At 37.9% G+C, this 21,633-nt stretch overlaps 3 protein-coding genes across 5 annotated transcripts in view; 2 read left to right on the top strand and 1 right to left on the bottom strand.

The window, feature by feature from the left end:
* The window catches only part of LOC124156153 (UDP-glucosyltransferase 2-like), a 33,883-nt gene that overhangs the window by 5,442 nt on the left and 6,808 nt on the right, over positions 1-21,633 (top strand). Inside the window, exons 2-5 of the mRNA XM_046530510.1 lie at positions 5,655-5,881; positions 6,381-6,620; positions 7,608-7,830; positions 13,578-13,729. Coding sequence (XP_046386466.1) covers positions 5,657-5,881; positions 6,381-6,620; positions 7,608-7,830; positions 13,578-13,729 — 840 coding nt within the window. The 5' untranslated portion in view covers positions 5,655-5,656. The remainder of the gene's footprint in view (positions 1-5,654; positions 5,882-6,380; positions 6,621-7,607; positions 7,831-13,577; positions 13,730-21,633) is intronic.
* Positions 7,843-10,136, top strand: LOC124156155 (putative nuclease HARBI1). Its single transcript, XM_046530512.1, has 6 exons — positions 7,843-8,385; positions 8,480-8,673; positions 8,751-8,883; positions 9,085-9,226; positions 9,300-9,546; positions 9,627-10,136. Exons 1-6 carry the CDS (start codon positions 8,146-8,148, stop codon positions 9,754-9,756), a joined length of 1,086 nt encoding a protein of 361 aa, XP_046386468.1. The 5' UTR covers positions 7,843-8,145; the 3' UTR covers positions 9,757-10,136.
* Positions 10,011-12,587, bottom strand: LOC124156156. 3 transcript variants are annotated; one of them, XM_046530513.1, is made up of 7 exons: positions 11,870-12,587; positions 11,448-11,719; positions 11,306-11,356; positions 11,113-11,179; positions 10,971-11,003; positions 10,435-10,532; positions 10,180-10,332 (listed from the first exon to the last, which is right to left on the bottom strand). In XM_046530513.1, exons 3-7 carry the CDS (start codon positions 11,330-11,332, stop codon positions 10,180-10,182), a joined length of 378 nt encoding a protein of 125 aa, XP_046386469.1. In that variant the 5' UTR covers positions 11,333-11,356; positions 11,448-11,719; positions 11,870-12,587. The 3 variants fall into 3 exon arrangements, 1 of the variants encoding a protein (XP_046386469.1); XR_006864279.1 differs by adding an exon at positions 10,011-10,097 and having other exon boundaries at positions 10,176-10,332; positions 10,435-11,719; XR_006864280.1 differs by having other exon boundaries at positions 10,241-10,332; positions 10,435-11,719; positions 11,870-12,068; positions 12,237-12,587.

Raw genomic sequence — 21,633 nt, 5'->3', positions numbered from 1 at the left:
TATTCTGTATACCCTGAAAATGTTATGATAATACCGTTTTAAGTTTTAAGCAGGGATGGCACGTGAAACAAAACGAAACGAAAATGTTTCGTTTCGACCCGGAGGGAAACGAAAATACGAGGGCTGGGTTTGGTTTCGTTCACACACGCAATTAAAATCACCGAGGAATTTAATTTTGACCCGAGAAGAAACTTTACTCCCAGGAACGAAACTAAATTAATCGAAACCCCGCTACGGAATAGTACGAGACACATCATGACAGAATGTAGAGAGGTCATAGCATTTAGCTTCGTCATATTGCGACTGAATACTACGTTGTGCATTATGAGCGGCAAAGTGCCCCATGCATCTAAACGCGGTAGGACGAACCTCCACTCCATTCAACCATACATCGTACTCGGTGTGCGAGTCGAAACGAAACTGTTCGAAAGTGAAGCACGTGGTCCCTCCGGTGCGAAATATTATCTGCGTTTCGCATCGTCCTAGATTGTTAGTTTAGGTTCGACCCGAAGTAGTTATGACTCCGATTTCGTTTCGACCCTGAGATTAGCTCCCCGAGTTTGATTCTTTTTCGTTTCTACATTTCGCTCCCGGGAACGAAACTATCGAAATTGTACTGGTTTTGACTTGCGTTTAGTTTCGATTGCCATCCCTGGTATTAAATGAGAAAAACGTCGCGAAAAATGGCGAAGGACGACCGATCGAGGTGGAGTAGTGCGTTTTCTTAGGTTCGTCCCATGCTGAGTTGATCAGTTTATATTCTACCTTCTCAGAACAGTTTAAAGGGAACGTCCTGGCTATCATTTGACATTTGTCTTCCAGTTAGTGATATAAATATTTCAATGATGTGTTAATGATTGTTTACGTAGGGCATCCTCGCTTTTGGTATATTTTAGCGCCCAAATATGCCATTAAAAAACTTAATCGACCATCGGGGTGCTACCATGCGAATAGTTATCCCAGTCAACCTTGAACTCTTCCGTCTTCCTTGGGATGAAAGAAAGATGAAAAAGACAAAAAGACATCAAAGTTCATTCAAAAAGTGACGCCCTCTTCTTTTCCGATTGAATGGAAAATTACCACGACCTTTTTAGGCAGTATCCACTGAGAGCCAGAAGAAAGTATTTGCAGTCATTCTTATAAATAACTATGTATCATACATATGTTTTGAGGTAGGTACCTACTAATTCATTATAAAAAAATATAGCAGTAAATGGCTGAAATATTGATTTCCTTAATGAATGTGTAGAAACCTCTTCGTAAACAATAGAATCAATCCGAGTTCGCGGACTTATCTTTCAAGAAGTACCCATTGGAATAGTTATAAGAGCAAATAGTATCCAGAACTCGTTAGTTATCTATTGTCACAACACCGGTTGATAGTAGGCAAGTGAGTAGGTACATTGCGTAAGTAGCCTGAGTGGCCTCCATAGAGGTATATTTGTCTTATAGATTGCAAGGTAGGAGTAGGTGATAAAAATTTTATCCTCCTAGCCTCCTGGCGGAAAAACAAAATCCTATTTAGTTTTACCGCGCTTCAGCGGAATAACAAAATAGGTAGATATAACGTTTGGCTCGGTTTGAGAATCAGGATTATTGGAATATGGATAATTCGGGCAAGGTTATCATCGTAGAAATGTGATATTTGCAGATACTTGCACACTCGCCTTTAATTGTACCATCGCATCATGGAAGACATACAGAGTAGAGTTACTGCGCACGAATACATATCAGAGTGCGCCACATGCATGAGACAAAAAACAAAACCATAAATACACATGAAACTAACCAGCAGACAAACAACGGAAATATAGATTAACTATACAATTTAACAAGGATGCGGAAAGCTTCTCTTCCAAAGTCAAGAAAATCCGAGAACAAGTCCACTCTTTTAGCCAGCAGTGGCGTAACTATGGGGGGGGGGGGGGTGAGGGGCTAGATCCAGGGATGCCGACTTACAAAAAATATTGAGGGGGCCCAAACCGGGGATCTTGCCCCGGGAAATTTTATAAGTAGGGTGTTTTAAGTTTTTTAAGCATTTAAGAAGAGTCATATGATCAACATTAGAACCATTATAACTCTAATCTCGATATCTGGACACTCCGAGGAAAATCAACATGCCTGACACATTTATTCTTCACACCCATAACGAATTTTTGAGTGGGCTCGGGCCCCCTCAGGCCCTTTGGAGTCGGCGCCACTGGATAAATACCCCCCAAAGCCTCAGAGAAATAAAAATATTTAAAGCTATTGTCTAGTTTTTTTTACATGTAATAACTGCACCATCTTAAAGTTAAATATTTAGCCAAAAGCCATAGCCAAAATGATGGAAAATATATTTCCAGGCATGTTATTTTTAAAAAATTTGCCGTTGACACCTACCCTACCCACCCCTCGTCGCCACCCCCAGCCCCCCCCCCCCCCCCCCTCCAAGCATATTTCTAGTTACACCACTACTACCAAGCACTCTAAATCCAGGTTATTATTGGTGACTTATGTTTAAAAATCAGACTAATATAAAAAGGCACTCAAGATGGCTGCCGAGGCAGATTTAGGGGAGGTAACAGGGGTCATCACCCCCTAATTTTCGTCAAAAACTTTCAATTATTAATAGTTAAATAGTTTCTGTATCTTTGGAAAGGAGTAAAGGGAGTTTATTTGTAAATGCATGGCTACAAGTCCCAAACGTGAGAGAAGTTTGAGTTGTATCTATCGTAGAGTGTAGCAACCTACTCCCTGCAAACACTGTTATATGGGAGAGAACGACCCCCTCTCCCTGGGGTTAGGGGGATCATAGGGGTCATCAGGGTTGCAGCTAGGAATTAAGGCTATAGGGGGGGGGGGGGGTTGAGGTGCAACTAATACCGGGGTGTGTGGGGTTATGGAATACCCACAAGGATAAGCGGTATGTGCGAGATTAATAAATTGCAGAATTTTAAGATAAATGGTTCAAAATGGTGAGTTTTATGGATTTCTGAGGGATATTTTATTAATCCTTACAATATTCTATCATTAATATCAATTCAATTAAGAAAAATGGCTTAAAATTAAATAATTCTCTGAGATCTGGGGGGAGGGGGTTTATTCCCCAAAAAAAACCCCCCTCGCTGCGCCACTAGGGGTCATGACCACCTAAATTTCACCAAAAACTTTCAGTTATTAATAGTTTCTGTACCTTTGGAAAGGAGTAAAGGGAGTTTATATGTAAAGGCATGGCTTCAAGCCCCAAACATGAGAGAATTTTGAGTTGTATCTATCATAGAGTGTAGCAACCTACTCCCTGCAAAAAATGTTGTATGGGAGAGAACGCCCCCCTCTCCCTGGGGCATTCCATACAGATGTTAAGCAAATTAGGCTGGGAGCCGTTGGAGACTAGGAGGCTGCGCGCTAGGCTTAGATTGCTTGAACAATTGAGAATGGATATCTTTAGGAGCGACGCAGAGAACATAATATTAGAGCCACACTATATTTCCAGGTCCGATAGAAGTGATAAATTAAGAGAGATGTTTTGCCGAACGGATAGATATGAGAATACATTTTTCCCCCGAACCATAAAGGACTTTAGTAAACGCTAGTACCAACCTCGTTAAAGTACTTCATTTTTTTTTTTAAGCTGTAAACGGCTGGTGTCCTAACACCCCCTGCCACTTGCCTTTTAGGTGGCTTGCGGGGTATTATATAGATGTAGATAGATGTAGATGTAGACCCAGGTCATGACCCCCCTCCCAAATTTCATGCTGAATCCACCCCTGGGAGATGCAGAGTAACGTAAAGCTAAGACCAGCCTTGAACCCCGACTTTAGTATTACCACGGAAAAACAGGGGGGCATGCCGGGGAGGGGGGCCAGTAGGCCACCCCTTCCTTCCCGAAATATGGATAACTCAACTTCCTGGTGCTTAGAGCTATTGTAATACTTCCTATATCTAGCTACCAGTACAACCAAACCACCTTATTTTTTTATTTTACATTTATTTTAAAAATAAACACCATACAGGGCGCAATCATTTAAAATTACTTATCCTAAATTCACATTGATTTCCACCCTCCCCCTCAAACCAGCCCCAAACATGTAAACTGTAAAAGATTTTGTTAAAGCCCTAATACTTCTCCTTCTTCATCGGAATTAAATGTAATGGGAATAAAATTTCCAAAAATAAAAATCAAAATTCATGCCATGAAAACAAATGCTTTTGCCATCATCAGCCATTTAGACAAATCATGTGATCCTATATTTTGCCGTTTCAATATGGATCATGCTCACAAAAATGGAAAATTGCTCCTTTTAGCATTCACTCTGTGTTTGGCAGTTGATGGGAACCTTATTCCTTAATAGTAGCATACAAACTACCACATAAATATTTTCCTCCGAAGTTGAAATTATGCTGGTTTCGAACTTGGCCTACCTCACAAAATTTCCACCGAACTCTCACCAACCTGTAACCAGGGCTGATTACGTTAATTTATGAATGTTAAAACAGCCTGTAAGATTTTGGAGTTCCACTTATGACATAGGGCAATGATTTTCTGCCTGAGGACATTTCGTACTCTTAGTTCATATGACAGTTGACAATGTGCTGCTACCTATTCAGTAGTGATTTTCCACAAAATATTTTTTCCCATTGGGAACTGAAATGAAAGATAAATACTCACTATATTATACATCAAAGAGTACTGGAGAGGCCCTGGTTGAAGCCTTTGGACAACTAAAAAGAAAATCCTGGATGGGAAAGGCTTCTCAGGGAAAAGAACCGCCTCCCCCTCTCCCATTGATACCAAGATTTGTCTGATTGAACTTACCCTTTTTCGCCTACTCTGGCTTACAGCTTCTGTCCAACTTCATTGGAAAAATTGCTTTGGGTATCAAATTCATGCCGATGTATCCAAAGCCTACTGTTGTACTCCCATTCAGACATTGGAAGGTGTCTATACACATCCAATGTGTCCACAGAAATCTGAACACATCTGAGGCCTGCATTTAAGCAACGGAAATGATGCATATAATTCAATTCAATTATCATCTGCCTGTGCCCATTGCTGTTCATTCATCCCAAAGTAGGTACCCCTACATCCCTTTCACATTCAGGGGAAGATTAAAGCTGTTGTTTTAAGGGAGGCAGTTCAGTGGTGTAGCCACTGTTTCTGGGTCATATATGAAGAATAACTGTTTTTGAATCCTAAAATAACGTTTTCAACGTCAAAAATTCCAAAATTTTTCTCCGGACCTTTGCCCTGACGTTTACATTGGCCCTGGATGGGCCCCAAATCCAAAATCTCCGGTAAACCCCCCATTTCAAAACCATGGCCACGCTGTTTGGGCAGTTCAATACTTTCCGATGTGCCATGGTGATATACAATATGTACCTAACAGCAATAATTTGTCTGATGTCTGATTCGCCTAGATTGGCTCTTAGATAGGTATGTATTAATCAATTATTTTTAAACAATGTTTGTTAAACTGGTGAAATGTTATTTGTAAGCCACCTTAGAAATTAACAACTTCCTCGGTAATTACAGGGAGTAATCTGCAAATTACCTCATCCATACTCCCTCATCCAAGCATATTTCCTGTTTTGTCTACAAAAGACCATACAGCTCTTTAATCCTCGAAATGAATCTCCATATTATTTTAGCATAATTTATCTTTCATTTTCAGAAATGGGAGCAAAGCTGCTAATATCCACAATTGGAATACTATTGCTTGTCTCTGGTGGTTCCTATGCTGCAAGAATATTGGCAATCGTACCAACTGTATCTAGAAGCCATCATATTTGGAATAGTGCCCTAACGGTAGCATTGGCACGAAGGGGTCATCAGATAACAGCTATTAGTCCAGATCCTCCCATGGAAAACAATCCAAATCTGAAACACATCATAATTGAGGTATGAGAGTATGTAATTGTAATATTATCTCCTAAAGTGACAATTATTAACTTACGATATAATCCATGCCACTTGCTCTCCCCCTTAATTAATTTTCTGCAGCTAAAACTTTGAGAGTCACCAATAGCAATTGTAATTAAAGGTGCAAAATGACTCATATTGCATCATGCCATTTTTGGAGTCAGACAAGATAGAGGTGTCCATCTGTTATTAATGTGCTAATACATAGAGAAATATTTTAGTAACGACAACGAATGAGTTTCTTGAAAATTTAGAGTATCTAATCCAATCAATTTCCTGCACAATGATTTCACATTCACCTAGTTATGGCTACGGTTGCAATATGTGGGGCATTTAACACCATAACTGAATGTACATACGTGTACATATACCATAACTGCTTTTTGGATGTATGTACATGGTTTTGGATGTAGTTACATGAAATCTATTAATATGGATTTAATGTTTGAACTCAATTCAGATTTGTATTTATTTTCAGGGTGCATATGAGCGAGTTCAAGAAGTATTTGATTTGGAAGGATTGGTAGATGAATCTGACATTGATGCATTAAAAGTATTTTGGAAATGGGGTCTTGAGACTTGTAAGCAAGAAATTCAGACGAAAGGAGCGAAAGAACTTCTTCGCATGCCCCCTGACTCTTTTGATCTCATTATTACAGAGGTTCTTGTAAATGAATGCTTTTACTTGTATTTGGATCACTTTGGAGGTGGAACCAGGGTAGGTATAAATCTTATTTTATATGCCTTTCGTGTTGATTTGTCACAGTCTTACATTTGGATATTAGCTAAAAATCAAGCTCAGAAAATGTATCAAATGGTATCATTACTGTTATCGGGAAACATTTATAGCTTATAAGTTTGTAACTTTCTTTTGATGTCTTTAATATTTGCTCTTCAAATATTCTTGCTTTGGTAACATTGCCAGGCCCGTAGTAAGGGAAGGTATTTGAAGGCTTATCCACCTTCCTCCAAAAATTTTTTTCCTCCAGGTCTGGAAGTAATTTTACTTGCCTGTACACTTTAAATGCTTCTATACTGAAACTCAAAATATTATAAGCAATATTTTTTACGAGATTTATCTTGGGACCAATGTAACGGCACCTTGAGGATTTTAAGGCAGGTAACAAAAGCTGATATACATATTGGCACCTTGAGTGTCTAAGGGTAAAGCTGAATCCAGATCACAGATTTTTTAATTGACTCTTCATTTCAGTGCAGAATTAGTAGAAGTAGCCCCATAACTATGGTTTGCAAAAACAAGACAAATGATAATCAAACATGCTCAACCCCATTGCTGATGGTGCATTTTACCAAAACGAGCTATATTTACCTTAAGTTGTCGTCATGGGGGACCAAAACATACTTTTTTTTCACGTTCAGTTACATGAATGTGATTATTACTTAATTTAATGGGAATCCCTTTGAAATCAATATTTTTTACAACTATGAAGGTAAAATAAAGCAGATACCATGTTATATCATTTATGAGCAGAATTTCAGTATTTGGTACATTAAAGTTTCACAATACAGAAAGCTGGACAATGTGACTTAAAAATAATGTAGTCCACTTTTAGGCTTGAAAAAAAGTGGAGCAGGTTCCTCACAAACCTGGTTGCTAAGCTGTGTAAATGTTATGTGAAAAATAACTGAGCATCCTTCACATTTTGTTTTGGTAATACTTTACATGAGAACATCTTTCAAACAGATCCCTGTTGTCGGAATTTCAGCCTTTGGAATTGCACCCTGGACTGACTTAGCGACTGGAGCCAGAACCATGCCATCTGTTTTTGCTTTCCCAACTCTTCCATATTTGAGCAAAATGAACTTTTGGGAAAGAATGAAAAACACTTTTATTACTGGGCTGGAGTGGATTGGCATGATGTACTACTATTTGCCTCAGCAACAGAAAATTGCTGAAGAAGCCTATGGTAAGCTCGGAACACATTAAGTTCTCAAATTTTTGTTCCAGAGGTTATGCTAATAATTATTATAAATGTATATAGAGTTGTTAAGAAGACGACCACATACAAAGTACAGCAGGGCTATTCCCATTTTCGTATCGTCGGGTCATAACTAGAAATCGGTCATAACTACCGCCTCGAGCGCTAGGTACCGCCTCGAGCGATTCCCATCTGAGCTCGAGGTCATAAAGCGGGCGGTACGTAAGACCCAAAGGCCGTAATATTATGAACTGCCCAAGAGGCTGTCATATGTAAGGCGGTAGAATAAATTAAGACTTTAAAATGAACCTTGTACGGGAACGGAGGCGGATTCAGCGGGCATTAGTGTTACATATTGCTGAGAGACGCCGATTAACTCTAGAAAGACGGAGATTGAGGGATGCCCACAATCCTTTTGAATACGAAGATTATATTTTCGTCAATTATTTCCGTGCGTCGAAGGAGGTTGTTATATTCGTGAGCGAAGCCACGGAAAATGTCCTAAAGCGGAAGAACGTGGATGGATTAAGCGTTCAACTACAGGTAATTAGTTAGCATAAAACTATTGTTACTTGATGGTTTTCCGTGGTTTTACTTCTATTGATCGTATGTTTTTATCGTGAACATTCATTTAAAGGTTCTTGTCGCCATCCGATTCATGGCAGAAGGAGGGTACCAAAGAGGCGTCGGGCAAGATTTTTTCTTGGCCGTAAGCCAACCCTCTGTGAGCCGCTGCGTCAAAAATGTGACGAGGGCAATATGCGACCGGCTGTACAACGACTGGATCAAACTCCCGTCCACAAATATGGAAAGAAATGAAATACAAGAAAGGTAATACTGTTCTTTGTATACACATCACGCACGTATTTATCGCTAACTGAATTAAAACGTTGCCACATTCTCCTCAGATTTCGCCCAATGGCCAGGTTTCCGGGAGTGCTGGGGGCTATTGATTGCACTCATGTTGCCATAGTTACGCCTCTGGAAGGAGAAGAGGGATACAAGAACCACAAGGGGTTCTATTCCTTAAATGCCCAAATGGTGACAATCTATGTCTTTTTATAAAGTAACAATCACAAGACTGCCATTCTTTACTAATTTCATGTTTGCCTTAAACTGCCTTGAATAATGGTGTATACCTAATGGATTAAAGACCCTCAAAACCGTACTCCTAATAATCAACCAAGTGACTGCATGAATGAAAAGTACCTTTTTAAATCATCAAATGCTTGTAATTTCCAGATTTGTGACTCCAATTTGAAGATAATGGATGTATGTATTTATCCGGGAACGGTCCATGATCAATTTATTTGGCGGTGGTCTCGGGCAAGGATTCAAATCAAGCACTTGCATGAAAATGGGCCTGAGCAGTATTACCTACTTGGTAATTTGATAGATGATTTTCAACAAGTTAACTTATGATTTTCACATTCACTAAGATATTTTTCTCATTACAGGCGACTCAGGTTATGCCCTTGAGCCATGGCTAATGACCCCAGTTGCTAATGCACTCCCTGGCACACCAGATTATGATTATACGCAAGCCCATTGTCAGGCAAGAAATGTCATTGAGCGGGCATTTGGGGTTATGAAAGCACGTTGGAGATGCCTCCTGAGAGACAGGGTTCTCCACTATCAACCCCAGCAAGCAACCACCATAGTGACAGCATGTGCAGTTTTGCACAACATCTTGTTGCACTACAGGTAAGTCAGCTTTCATAATAGAACATGCAAGTGACATTATTGAGCATGGGGACAGTATTAATAAGATATTTTTTTCATAGACTACCACCGCCAGAACCGGAAGAAATAGAAGAGGCAATGGTTGATATGCAGCAAGGCCCATTACCAGGAGACCAACTGGCGCTGGCCAGAGGAATTCAAAGGCGCATTATCAACAGATATTTTACGTAAATTATGTTAACAATCAATATAGGTATTGACAACTATACATACTGTTTTTTTGCTTCAAAGTATTGAAGTTTCCTTATTTAATTAGGTGAAAATGACCTTGCGTACACACTATGATGCATGGATATTCACTTAAGGCAGAAAAACTCATTGAATAATTCACATCATTTTTAATAAAATATTTCAAATTTAATATTCACTATGAAATACAAACCATTTTTAAATAAGGGACTTAATTAGATAAATAAAACTTCAAGAAAAAAAACATTCATGTTGAAGAACCTCCTTCAGTCTTTGCTCCATAAAGAAGAATTAACCTAAAAATAAATGTCCATTGGTAACACCTGTAAGGAAATTAAATTTACATTGGATGAGAAATAATAGCAATTTTTCGGTGGATTTAATTTTATAGTCTTATTCACCACATCACTGCTCGCTTCCGCAGGTCAACTTTTCCAGTGCAGAAGCTATTCTCCCATTCACTGCCACAAGCTCCCTCAGACTCCCAGCTATCTCCCTTGTTTCCCCCACCAGTTGAGACTGTTGATCCTGTAAGCCATGAATGGCTTCTTTGATCTCCTAAAAAAAGTTAGTGGACAACTAAAGTAACTAATTGAAGACACGAAGTATAGTATCAAATTTTCCAAAAATGAAGTGTTTAATTACACAAATAGATGGTACCTTTAACATCTGAAGGTGGTTGTCTTCATATGCCTCCACCTTGTTATTTACAATGTTTAACTCCTTAAGGAGAGAAGGCCGCTTGGGTTGGCAGCTTTCTAGTTAATGCAAATAGATAGAATATGAAGTGAATAGCAGTCTACATTTCGTGGCTTAGAAACAAAATAAGAGCAATTACAGCCTCTAACTAAGCACTAGATAAAATAGAACAACACTTGCAGCTTAACCATACCCATACCAAACAGACAGAAAGGCAAGATGTGTACCAGACTCTCTTTGAGGCTGGATATCCACGAGCATCTTCAAAGGCAAAATTGAGTTAAATTTCCATGTAGAACGATACATAGCACTACTATAAATGTGATCTCAACTCTGTTCCAAGTAAAAAACAAATGTTAGATACATTATTGTTTACAATGGGGAATTCCCAACAGAAGATGACAGTTGGGAGTGAAATTAATGCGGCAAATCTCCAAACACTATTGTTGATACTTCTTGAAAACCAATTGTGAAGAGAAAATACTGCTATGACTTACTTTGGGCTGCAACACTTCTTTCTCCAGCAGTCCCTGTTGAGTAAGAGTGAGTGGTCCATGAAAAATTTATATAACACTGGGTGCTCACATAAAAGCACAGAACCTCGAAAAAGCAAATGATATTTGATATAAAGGAACACACCAGCGTTGGTTGAGCAAATGTCGACACTCTCATCTAGAGTGACCATGGAACTCTCCCCGACAACAACCTGTAAGTATTAAGCAGGCTCATCGTAGAGTATCATACTTTACCACTCAAAAATTGTATTTTCAACAGTTATAGCTTTCCACCAGCCATTCACAGAATGTCAAATCAACATGGCAATACTCGTTACCTCAAATATCCCTTCCTCCAACTCCATTTCTCCTGGGTTTTCACATTCATCCTAGAGTAATCAGTGATAGAATCAAAATGAAATGGCCAAATAGCATCATTGACTAATATTTAGTGTCATAACCAATGCATCAAATACTCACAGACTCAACTCTTTCAATACCATCAAATAGAGGAATGGATGTAAAATGCCCTATTACCCCTAAAATCTTTTTCTCGATCTCGGAGAGTTCACTATCTGAGACCGCCTATAGAGTAAAAGCTCAACTTATCAAGTATTATCTCATTCCAAACATGAAGCCATTTTCCATAACGTGTTATTTCTATTACTTACCGAAGCATTACCAGTCCTCACACGCTCCGCATTCATTTGGGCGTTCTTCGCCCGAGTTTTTCTCTTCAAATCCTTCCAGACCTACAAGGATCGTACAAAATTTATAATAAGGTATGTAATATACAATGGCATACTACCGTGATAGAAACGAAAACTGCTCAAGATCTTAAAATTCTACTGGATGAAAAGTCGGAGATTCGGCAGAAAAGTAGTTAATAACTTAATCTTCACCTTTTTCCACTGGTCCACACTTTTTTGGGGTCCATGACCCCCAACAAGTTCGGCCAGCTCGCACCACTGCCTCTCGGCCGTCGCCTTTCCTTGTGGCCCTTGGAAGCGTCCACACGCAAAATCACGATGGTCAATCATGTAATTAACCAAAACGTTTATTTGGCTGTCGCGTACTCGAGCCGCTCTTTTCTTTGTTTCCCTGAAAATATAATTAAATCACTCTTTGTCCGTATCAGTGAAATTGTTAAGCGATGGCAACTATAACGAGATTTTATGCTAGACGGAACAAAATGGGAAGCGATATGGTATTATACGGATTTAGGAACAATTAAATGTATAAGGAAAGATTTTTGTAAGTGTTGTTTACCTTATCTGCTCCATTTTTGGTCGTTTACCGTTCCAAACGAAAGAACACTTCTACGTGTTTACCGCGCTATGTGACTTACTTGATTTTCGATCGTCATTTACTTTCACTGTTTCCAGCGACTGCCACTTGAATATAGGAGTTTTGGTAGCGCTAGTAGTAAACAGGCCGTTCCTCACGTACTGTACCGGTAATAACTCTCATATTCACCTCTTGAAACGGCGTTAAGGACTTATGACCGGGGCATTCGCTACCGCCCCATGAAATCGGAATCGTTTGAGGCGGTAATTTCGGGACAGGTCATACGAAACCTACCGCCGGTCATAGGTACCGCCTCGTTTTTCGGAATCGAAGATAATACTACATATTTAAAATGAAGTATATCATGGTGAAATTAAGGTGAGTAACATAGTGAATGAAGCTAACTCCTTGCTTGGTAAACTGAGTCTGAAATTGGCTGTGGAGGAACATGGCTTGGTGTAGTGTAACTGATAAATATCTATCCAGCAATCGGGAGATTCGGGTTTGAAAAGGTACCGGCCCCAGATGGCACAGAATCCTCCGTATCTAATTTGTATGCAGATAGTATCCATTGACTACCGCTCCGTCGCTTTTCGTCAATGGGTACTATCTGCATACGAATTAGATACGGAGGATTCTGTGCCGTCTGGGGCCAAGCCATGTGATTTATTCATGGCACTTTTCGCCCTTAGTGTATGTAACTAGATGAATCAAATGGTAGCCTTTTTACTTAATAATTGATGATATTCCATTTGACTTAATAAAAAAGTCAAACTAAATGCTGGAGTTCTCATACCACCACATATTGATGGTGAATTCTCACCGTAATAAACAATTACTAATTCCCCAAAAATTTCTCAACGGTGTAATAGTGCAAATCATCCCTATTATTGAAAGCCTCAGTGCAAAGTTTAGATTGCCCTAGAAAGGAGCCCCAAGATCAGTCATTAGTATGCCAGTTAAAACAAAAATTAATTCGATGTGTGTGCACCAGACTGCAAATCCTTTTAAAAGAGTCAATCTTGTACTTTGTGAGTGATCCCATTGTAATTTACTCATTTAAATTGTGCATTTACATAACATTGTAAGAGCCAAAAGTAAAATTTTACTGGAATAAGGATGTATATATTTTGCAAGGAAAGATTTTTTATACTTTTTAAATTTTCATATATGTTTTTCTTAAAAATAAAAATTCTATTCCCATTTTCAGCGTGTTTTAGTATGAAGCGTAATATTTTCCAATTTTATTGGATTTACAAGGTTTTGGAAATGGAAAATATATTTATTAATCTAAAGTCTGTGTCTTTTTATTGCTATCACCAGGGAAACCATTACCACCTCTCCAAGAGTTTGCTTCCAACATTAGCTTGCTTTTGATGAATAATCATTTTGCCTTGAATGGACCTCAACAGCAGTTACCTGGAATTGTTGAAGTAGGAGCAATGCAGTGCTCACCACCAAAGCCTCTTCCAAAGGTATTTAATTTATAACAAAACATTTGTGTTGTGCTAATCTATCTGTTTCCATGGCAGAAGTAGGTATTTTATTCCTAGCTGTAGCCTTGCAATCCTGAATATATTCTGTAAATGTAGATGCACTGTGCAGTTAGGCATACTCACTTGGCTCATGCTCTGATATCTGACCACACCGATTGATTCAGGTGCCCAGTAGAGCTCCACAGGAGATCCAAAAAGCTTCCTATTCATGACTCACTCATCTCAACTATCTGGTTATGCATGAAAGACTCCCTACCACTACCCAGGTGTACTTAAGCATGGAATTTGAAGGCATATATGAGTTCCTCCACCAAAATATCAAAAAGCTAATCTTACGCTACAATTCTCCATTAAATTCATTGATTCCCTTGCCATTCTATACATTTAAACCCACAGGTAAACTTGGCTATGGTTAAGGGTTTGTTGAATATGCTGGTTGCACCAACTCCTCTACCAGTATTGACAAAGACTATACGCTTATTATAGTGATGAGCAATCAATAGATGTTCACTTCAAAAAGATGGTATTAGATATTAGTGGAAACTGCAGCATTGAGCGGATGCATTTAACCAATGTGATGCACCATTTGCAGGAAACTTTCCACCACAAGAGTCAAAGCTGAAAAAGTTCTAAATATGTAGCTAATTTTGCTTTGAAATTTCATACCATCTAATTCACTATTATAATGCCTTTTCTAAAGAAGTACACTGTTTCCACCAGATGCTTGGTGCTGTTTGGTAGAGTTGGTTAGGGTAAGCTTGAAGGAAGAATTGTATTTCATTTTTCATGTTATAAGTAGTGATGGGTCGGTTCGATTCCTCGATTCTCGGCCAAGAATCGGAATCGAAAATGAGTACTTGCCAATGTGAAAAATCGATTCCGATTCCAGTAGTACTTCAAACCACAAATTTAAATATGACCCCAGACGGCACAGAACCCTCCGTATCTAATTCGTATGTACATAGTACCCATTGACTACGGGGATACTGTGCCGCTCCGTCGCTTTTCGTCAATGGATAATTTCCATTCGCGGCCTGTTGACGAAGCGCGTACGCAGCATGTGAATGTCCGCTACGGAGCACGTACGATAGGATACGAAGCGCGCAGGAACACAGCACTCAGGCTAATCTCAATCGATTAGGTCGAAAATTAGATATATCGTAACTCGCACGATCGAAAAATGTATCGAACGCAACACAATCGATAGCTACCGACCGTAGCGAGAACCTTAATACAAATCATTATGAATTGTAAGTTCTCAACAGGTAAATAATACTATATCATGGTATTTAGAATTCATGATACAGTATTATTTACCTATTGAGAACTTACAAAACTTATTCGGCCACTTAAATAACTGCGAAAAATGATATTCTCAAGGCTAATTCACGCATCCCCAGCATTCTTAAGTGGCTCGTACTTACTTGGAAACCTTGAGATGTTAATAAGAGTAAATTCTTATTAATTTTGACACTAAATAAGACATCACATAGCCCACGAGCATTAAAAAGATTACCCTAAAGCCTGACTGACCTGAAATAAAATTTTTAAATAAAAATTGCCGATGAAACAGAATTGCTGACACATCTGCTATTAGTATGATCGAATTCATCAAAATGCAAGCAAAAATTAACGTATAGTTCAGTCTCAGCTACTAAAACTTACCCATATCAGGCGCTAAAGTATTTGAAAAATTATTTGGGATGAGTAAAAGTCTCTAGGTCACTGCAGTAAATGTATCAATCCTATTAAAAATATGAAAGTCCTGCCAAATCACCAGCATAAACACTTGTAAAATAAAACATGGTATCTCTTAGATCACACCTCCAATTTTATACTTACTTTGCATGAAGTCACCACCACAAGAAATTTTAAAGAGGCAGGAAAGAAAAAACCCACAGAAATACAATACATATATTATGTATTTTCTATTGTCAACCACGATAATATTTCCAATTTTCTCTTCTATCCCACATCTAATTTAGCGAAACAATTACTCTTATTCTCTTTCGAATAGAAAATTATTTAAAAGAGGACTGGTCGATACATTAAAAACTATCTTCAATACTTTCTCCGATGAACGTCCACTATCACAGCATCAACTTGCACAAATCAAATCCACATCCACAAATAAGTCACTTCTGCCACAATGTCTGTCTTCTTGGCGACAGGTAACAGTGAAGCAATGGTACCTTCCTCCAATCTGGGTACCTTCAATTCAGCAAGAATTTTCTCCTCGTCTTCTCGTCCAAGGCCACAGATTATTTTCTGATATCAAAAGGTGCGATGTGAAGCTCACACACCAAAATTAATAAATAATAAAATACCATGTAACTTATTAGGTCAAATCAATTCTAATTTTTGGTATTTCTGCATGAGAAATCAAATTACTAGGCTCGTAAATATAGTAAATATTTGTATGCCTGATATTTTTATTGTTTTAAACTATAGCATAAGATAATTTGAAATGATAAAAGCTGACGTGTAATACCATAGGGCAAGCTAAGAAACAATAATCGATCCTATAAACTCGGCAGCTTATTCCTAGTTTCTCCTTTAACCACACGTTTACATTAAAGGAAATAAAGAAACAAAACCTTTTAAGTAACTTCCTAAGAGCGATTTTTGTATCTTGATGGTCCACCCTCGTATTCAGGTACGAAAACTTCCTGTGCCGTCTGGGACCGCGTTTCCAACAGTCATTTGACTTTTCGCGCCGCGTTATCGTAACAACAAAACACATTATCTTCTAGGGATTTGCGAGTACTTGAAAGATCGAGTAGAGTCGAGTAGTTGGTACTCGACTTGAGCGTTTCGAGTAGCATTGTAAATGTCGAGTCAAGTAAGTTACGGTTACAGGGCTTTCGAGGTTAGTACGTCCAGCAATCTGCCGATAGGAAGCGCTATCATGAAACTCATGTAGTAATACAGTTTTTAAAGCCGATAAGTCATTATAATGCCTTGGCTTGGTAGTTTTAGCTTGCTGTACACTCTATAGTTGTCGACGTGGGCGCCGAATACATTTACACCACCCGCGGCGGCCGATCGTCTTCCGACCCGGCGCACACCGGTCCGAAATCGGAAAAAGCTGGAATTAAGTCCAAAATAACCTTTTTGGGGATAGAGGCATGAAACTTAGCGTAAATACTCATAAATCATTACCAGATATATACTTATATGCCATTTCACATAAATACGACGCTTTAGTGATGATACAGTGGCCCATGGCCCATTTGCAATAATGACCAACTTTTCAAAATCACGCGCGATCTCGTTAATCCTCGAAAATTTTTAAATTTATCCAGGTGGTGTTGCGTTGGTATGATTTTTATGGAATAAAAAACGCAATATTCCTTTCACTTGGTGCTTTGTCTATACTTCCAATGACTTTTGGAGATTTTGGATTTCATCTGTCTGGTTTACAACGCGAAATGGTCGACCCGTTTTTCACTTGAAATTTGACATAAAGTAGAAACTATCTTTCGTTTACGAAAAATATAACTCAGAAAATTTGAACCACAATATAAAGTAGAGATTTCTAAAGAGTACTAAGCAGAAATCTTAGGGAAAAAAAACGTTTGCGAAGAAGGAAATAAGAGCGATTTTTCAATCGCGCGCCCAGGCTTAGCTATACGCCGCGGAACTCGGTAACTGAGGCCGATTTTACAAGTTTTTTTTTAAACTTTAGTGTTGAAAATTGTCATTTAAAGCATGGATAATCGCCTTCATTGACTTAAAACACAAAACTGAGGGTGTTAAAAAGGGTTATGTATAGATCGACTTGACCATTTAACGCATTACTCGAGTGAAAATACTAAGGATTGGATATATTTCGGAACCATCCCACGCATAAGAAATATGGCTCGGGTATTGAATTAAAGTGAAGAGGTTAAGTCGGCATGCGTAAGAACGTGGAAAATGAACTGTTTCCTCGAAAGGCAACAACCGATACCCTTTTTCCCTCTCCACCTTCGCAGAGGTGAGCCGCGCAGAAAGCTGAGTTTTCACATCACAAGGCATCTTTTAGCCTTTTTTATTACTGCGTCCGTCCAATGTGATATTAATTTGTAGCTTTTAGTTTCTTTCTTGAACTTAAAAAAACAAAATTTTTTAAGGTTGATTAAACGACATGAGAAGTATAGATATTTTGGGCTCTACAAAACTAAAGCTAAGTTCTTTAGTTCATTTGCTTAAGCAACTTGAGTTCCATGAGGATTCAAGATCCATAAAGATCGACGGTTCTTCAAGTTTCTGAAATCTTCCAATTTTGGGAGGAAAGTACTTGCCCAGCCACACAATTATGTAGCAAAAGGCAATTTTATGCAGGCAATAATACTGTAACATGGAAACATCAAAACCTGCTGGCTGAGCATGAACATGTTGGTTTTTCTGCTTGAGAATTTGAAAGGCCCAAATATTACATGATTCATATAAGTAGTATTTAATCTTAATTATAACTGTGAATATGACTTTACTCAGGGCTCTCCCTTGTAGCTATAAGTGGTCTTTTTCTTGGAGCCTATGGCGTCAGAATCGATGGAATCGGTATCGGTAGAATCGGAATCGAAATGCCAGAATCGGGATCGGAATCGATAAAATTTTGGAATCGACCCATCACTAGTTATAAGTGTTTTGAGCTAATTACACACCAACTAGTACATAAACGGTTGCAAACTGGTGCCATGCAAAGCCAGTGTTGAGGAATTGTAAAGGTACAGTAACCTTTCCCTCTCATGAAAGTGCTTGGTGATATAGGAATATCATTTCTACAAGATGAGTCACTTCCCAGACAGCACACATGCTACTGTATACATTAAATATACGTATACGTAGTGTATAACATGCGTATACAGTAGAAGATACACGTATACTGTATACATATAAAAACCTTCTACCCACCATCTACCAAATGTATATAACGCAGCAAATGTCCTCCTACCACGCATATACAGTATACGTATACAGTATACAAGACATATATATATACAGTATACAAGACGTATATATGTATGAAAGCAGAAAATTACTGCAGAATTCCAGGTTTTCTAGGGAAATTTTACTAAATTCCAGGTCAATCTTACGAGATAAAAGCTATGTATACGAATTTTACAACACTACATTTACTTAATACTTTTAATTAATTCTATAATTATGTATTGTCCTAATTAAAATTCTTACATTTTTAAAAGAAATTATTCACTTATTTTATGAATGCAACACTTGGAATATCAACAAATTTGTCAAAATTGTAAAAGTTATCTAAACAGTGTTTGCACTCATAAAGTGCAATTTAAAATGCAATCAATGCATTTTGAAGCATGCATGTAAGAATATAAAATAGGCCTGAAAATTGGCCTTGCACTGACAAATTTCATGTGAAACGAGTTTGAAATAAAAGATTTTAAATGCAAAGCAGGAGCAAAAATTCATGGATATTTTTAGTGACAAAAAATCATGCATATTTCCAGATTCCCAATCACTAAACACCCTGAGTATATTTTTCTTCATTGAGCAAAATCCTGAATGCAGCTGTTGACATACACTGCCGTATTAAAACTGATATTAAAGTAGCAAAACGAAAACTAAATCTCTGTTCTGGTGCCAGTGTGAATTTAGTGCAAGCGTGGAAGTACTAGTACATTCATTTTGTCATTTACTGTGAGTGACATCTCCAGCATTTCAGAGTGTTTACGTACATTTGAGAACATCCTGTCTAAGCAGCAGAGAGCGTTCATAAACATAATGTAACATGCTAGTGTGTTTTGCATTGTTCTGTGGGAACACTTACCAGTTTGTTTGAGACTTCTTGCTGACAATAAAGTGAATAGAGAAAAAAATCTGTGAGATTCAGGTCTTACAGGGTCTACAGAGGAAATGGAAAACACATGTGTGCTGTTAAAACAAAATAATTATATTTAACTAAATATTACACATTTTTACTAATATACCACACAATCTCAGAAATACATAAGATATTGAATTCATTAGACACAATAAAGGGGCCAAGCCCGGATGGTAAACCACATTTTGTGCTTAATTATCGTCAAGAGGTTTTAGTGGATCCTCTCACAGTATTATTTAATCAGTCTATTCATCCAATGTAAAAAAACATCTTATCGTATGAGTAAATTCACTAAGCATAGTAAGTTAAAAGTCAATTTAAGAAGTAGTAAGAATTTAGATGTCAAATATAACTAGACAAATATTTTCTGAATATTTTGATGAGTGTTGATAAATAACAAATACCGTTAGAAATGCCTTTATTCAATGTAAACGAAAATAAAGACCAATAGGATCAATATCAATGTTTTTGCCTGATTATCCTTCCTTAAGGTCACAAGAATCCATGAAGAACAAGCTCACTTTTCCTCGTATTTCTTCATCATTGGCAATTTGGAAAAGTCTTCCTTTCTACACCTGTAAATAATATCACATAAACTTTATTAGAATCTATTTGTGATACATCTAATTTGTCTAGTTAAAGTAAGTCATTTTGTTAAAAAGTAATCTCTATTGATGTGATTTTCCCTTAAGCTATATAAATACCAACTATCAACAAAGGATATTTCGAAAAAATTCCCCATCAGTTCTATATGTAAAAAACGATAAGTTATTCACCTTGAATAATCGAAGTACTAAGTAAATTGATTTGAGAATTTAATTCTTAATAATTTAAAACCGATTTGTCTAAACCTAAAGAGTGAAATACCCTCTGATCTCCAACAAATATGATTACATTTTAAAGGAAGCAACACTAATGGCACAACAGCCAATTAAAAAAATGTAAATAACTTTAAATGACTTAATAAATAGTAAAGTCGAGAAATGTTTGTTCACATTCCTCCCACACTACGGTGATTAAATGCGTCAAGCACATAAATAAATTAAAGTTTACGCAAATGCAAAGTTTTTCAATCAATAGAAGATGGATCCCTCAGTCTCAGAAAGTGTGAGAAGGTTGAAAATATTAAGAATTTGCGTCATTTAAGAAAGAAAAATGTGGCAATGGCAACACTTCTACTTACCCAGATTGTGATGAAGGAAGCAAAAGTAGCACTTGGGCGGTTGATAAACTTTCATTGGACAAGTTTCGCAAACAGCAAACACAACACTACAAAAGTTAAGTTATAACGGTAATTGATTGCCTAGGTGCAGGTGAAACAAGTAAATGAAGAACTTAAGAGGCTGATAAACTTCGGCAGGATCAATTTCGCAAACGACGAACACAACACAGTGAACTCAACATTATTCGCGTGGTCTTTGACTGTGAATGCGGTTATGGACGCATTTACGTTTGCATATGTTTGTAATTTGTATCTGTGGAAATCGACAACTGGTGGAATCGACTATCGACGGAATCCACTATCGATAGGTCGAAATCACGGGCGGGAGTCCAAATCTTGGCATTCAAAAAAATTAAGTTTCGCGTTATGACTCGAGGAATAAATTCCACTGAAAAATATCTTTTTTGTTTCATCGCCTCAGTAGATAAAAAAGCACGATTGAAATCACATTTCGAAGAGCATTTTTCTTTATGAAAAGAGGGACTTTTCATGGCAGGATTTTTTACATCTTAAGGCAGTTCATTGATTTTTTAAATTAATCTGGATTTCTTAATAACCCAGGCGGACGGCGTTCTTGGGTGTTCCGAACAGAAATGATAAAACACTCTCCAGTACCGTTATCAGCCTCCTTCATTTTTGCCAGGGCTGCCTGAAGCCAACCGGGGAAAATAAATTCACTGATGAATCAGTTTAAAGATATTAAATGAGACGACGTCTTTATCCAATGAAACCAGAAGGAGAATAAGAAGAGAGTAGCGGCTCGAGCCGATACCTTTACAAAGAATGAAGATACATGTACAAACGTAATTATTTGCTTTG

Source organism: Ischnura elegans, chromosome 3, assembly GCF_921293095.1.
Source record: "Ischnura elegans chromosome 3, ioIscEleg1.1, whole genome shotgun sequence".
In the NCBI taxonomy this organism is placed as follows: Eukaryota; Metazoa; Arthropoda; class Insecta; order Odonata; family Coenagrionidae; genus Ischnura; species Ischnura elegans.
Note: the sequence above shows the minus strand (reverse complement) of the source record. Positions and strands in the feature narration are given on the sequence as shown.

Excerpts from the sequence above, each read along its gene's own strand:
- LOC124156156 (XM_046530513.1), bottom strand. The coding sequence starts at position 11,332 with ATGGAGTTGGAGGAAGGGATATTTGAG. Across the intron at positions 11,180-11,305 it reads TGGAGGAAGGGATATTTGAG|GTTGTTGTCGGGGAGAGTTC; the intron begins GTAACGAGTATT and ends TAATACTTACAG. Across the intron at positions 10,333-10,434 it reads ACCACCTTCAGATGTTAAAG|GAGATCAAAGAAGCCATTCA; the intron begins GTACCATCTATT and ends AACTTTTTTTAG.
- LOC124156155 (XM_046530512.1), top strand. The coding sequence starts at position 8,146 with ATGAACCTTGTACGGGAACGGAGGCGGATTCAGCGGGCATTAGTGTTA. Across the intron at positions 8,386-8,479 it reads GATTAAGCGTTCAACTACAG|GTTCTTGTCGCCATCCGATT; the intron begins GTAATTAGTTAG and ends ATTCATTTAAAG. Across the intron at positions 8,674-8,750 it reads AGAAATGAAATACAAGAAAG|ATTTCGCCCAATGGCCAGGT; the intron begins GTAATACTGTTC and ends CATTCTCCTCAG.